This window comes from Penaeus japonicus, unplaced genomic scaffold (genome assembly GCF_977035675.1).
Source record: "Penaeus japonicus unplaced genomic scaffold, GWHDUDI00000001_assembly GWHDUDI00000040, whole genome shotgun sequence".
NCBI classification, from domain to species: Eukaryota; Metazoa; Arthropoda; class Malacostraca; order Decapoda; family Penaeidae; genus Penaeus; species Penaeus japonicus.
In genome coordinates, this window is record NW_028234442.1 from 8916144 (window position 1) to 8918784 (window position 2641).

Sequence of the window (2641 nt, forward strand, 5' to 3'; positions counted from 1 at the left end):
ATTACGATTCTTGTCATCATCATTATGCATACTGTCATTATCATTAATCAATGCTGTTATTATCATGATCATCATTATTCCTATCATCTTTAATCATTATCATTGTCACCATTATCATTATATCAGTTAATTGTTATGATTATTATCCCCCTCATCATCAAAGAGACAAAACTCACCTCATCCTAACCACCTAAAGTATTACCTTCTCAAGTAAGATTCACCGGACTCTATGATTACTGATCCATTTCCGAGCTTTCGCAGTCGCGTCGACGAATTCCGATTCTCTTTGCTGAGTCTTAAATGGTCTAAGCCTCTGCTCAAAGAATTCAACTGAATTCAGCCACAATCAACTACTGAATCACTTTCTTCAGTTAACCTAATTTAAGTACCTAAACAACACACTGATTCACATTAATTGTTTAACCAATAAAACCAATTTTCCTTAATTAAGCAGCCGAGCCACTTACCCATCACCTTGATTACCTAAAAGATTTCAGGTCCTTCATTAAAACTAATTACCCAAAGCTAATTACCCTTACTCAACTAGGCCTCCTCTTTCTCTGGCCGTAAGCAAAGGTGAAGGAGTAATTAGGTGCCATTTCCACCTGTCCCGCCTGTCCCACGCACCACCTCTCCGATGCCACCTGTCCTTAATGTTCCATCCTTAATGACATTTTCTCGCATGCCCTTGAGGACACTGGCCTATCCTTAATTCTCTCCTTAATTATGGCCTTAATCTGTCAGTTCCTTCCTGTCTTGGGAACGAGCGTGTCCCCTGCGACACCTGTCCGATACCACATACCTTTAATTACCTATCCTTCATTTGTTGACGCAGTCGGTTACCTGTCCTCCTGGACAATACCACTTATCCTCTTTGGCCTAGTCTCTCTCTCTCTCTCTCTCTCTCTCTCTCTCTCTCTCTCTCTCTCTCTCTCTCTCTCTCTCTCTCTCTCTCTCTCTCTCTCTCTCTCTCTCTCTCTCTCTCTCTCTCTCTCTCTCTCACACTCTCTCTCTCTCTCCCTCTCTCACTCACTCACTCTCTCACTCACCCACTCTCTCACTCACACACACACACACACACACACACACACACACACACACACACACACACACACACACACACGCACGCACTCCCTGTCTCACTCACCCGTCCTCTTGGAGTCGAGCGTGTCGCCGATCCACTGCGGCTGCACGAAGACGACGATGTTGATGATGGCGAAGCAGATGGTGAAGACGCCCCACAGGACGCCGATCGCCTTCGAGTTCCGGATGTAGTGCGTCGTGTACAGCTGCGACTGGTCCAGGTACTCCACGCCCTTCTCCATTCTCTTCATGGGGGGGGGGGGTTAGGGACGATCAAGAGGTTAGACGTTTGGGGATTTTTTTTCCCTGGGTGTATTTGGTGTATGGGCGGGGTTGGAGGGGGGGTTAAGGGGAGGGGGTTGGAGGGGGGCGATTTTTAAGGGGGTTTGAGTGCGGTGATGAGGGAGTTGTTGTTGTTGTTGTTTTTCGGGGGTATTTTTTCAAAGTAGGCGTGAGGTTGCAGTTGTTATTGTGTTGTATCAGGAGAAGTTATCACTTTCGTCGATTTTCCTTTTGGTTGTTTTTTCTTCTTTCTTTCTTTTCTTGTTCGTATGAAAATATCAATTTGTTCTATCGATTCTTGTCGATTTTTTTTCCTCATTCACTTTCCTTACGCTTTCTAAATATTACAATCTTTATTTTTTTCTCTCCCTTTATTTTCACAATAGAGTCACGTGTTCACTCGCCACGGGCACCCGAAACAATAGTCCAATAACCTGTAAAAAAAATTGAAACAATGAACAACAATTGAAAAAACAACAATGAATGAACAGGACCACGATCTCACTCGCCTTCCAAGATAACGGTATAAACAGGACAACACTTTTTATATCAACTTCCTTTATTATTTTCTTGCATTCAAGTGGGATCTATTCACTTTTCTCGCGCGAAGAGAAATAATCCACACTAATGAACCACTAAGGGAAATACGAGAGAGGAATCACTGGGTATAGTTTCTCACGAGAAGTTTCACACAAGGAACTTAAAGGTCAGGCTTTGAGAGGACATCTTGAGCCCTTTCTTATTTTAAACCGGATGGGGTCTTCCTGTTTTCTCCTTTTTTCTTACATAAAAGACACGACACTTCGTATATTTTCTGTAGACACTCCAAGAGGAAAACACATCTGAAGGGAATTTAGCGAACAAAACCTCGAAGAAGAAATACGAGTGGTGAGAGAGCGCGTCGTCCTCTCCCTTCGGCGTCTCACCTCAATATGGCGAGCCGAGTCACTGGTTAGGAATTTTATCGCGTCTTTTCTTCAGGCTGGCCAACCGTAAAATATTGATAGGAGGTGTCGAGTTGATTCATCCGAGGAGAGATCGGCCTTCGGGCTTTCAGGGGTTGTGCAGAGGGACGTTTCGATGTTGCATTTCGAGAGGAATGTTAATTCGTTGAAATTCCGTGTGTAAGAAAGCGCAAACGTCTCACTAGGTCACCTGTGTATACCTGACCCGGGTGAGCCACGGATACCAACCTTACCGAACCTCCCAGCTCTCAAAACGCGAAGTAAGATAGGCCCTTTTTTATCTTAAATTATGGAAAACTAAACCCACAACA

At 44.0% G+C, this 2641-nt stretch overlaps 1 protein-coding gene across 3 annotated transcripts in view; it reads right to left on the minus strand.

The window, feature by feature from the left end:
• The window catches only part of Tmhs (Tetraspan membrane protein in hair cell stereocilia), a 22802-nt gene extending 20486 nt beyond the window's left edge, over window positions 1-2316 (minus strand). The window contains exons 1-2 of one of the 3 annotated variants that reach the window (XM_043008178.2): window positions 2233-2316; window positions 1148-1799 (exon numbers count right to left, since the gene is read on the minus strand). In XM_043008178.2, the coding sequence (XP_042864112.1) occupies window positions 1148-1334 (187 nt within the window). In that variant the 5' untranslated portion in view covers window positions 1335-1799; window positions 2233-2316. Of the gene's footprint in view, window positions 1-1147; window positions 1800-2151 lie in introns of all 3 variants that reach the window. The other 2 variants (XM_043008180.2, XM_043008179.2) reach the window with 2 other exon arrangements.
• Window positions 2317-2641: the final 325 nt, after the last annotated feature.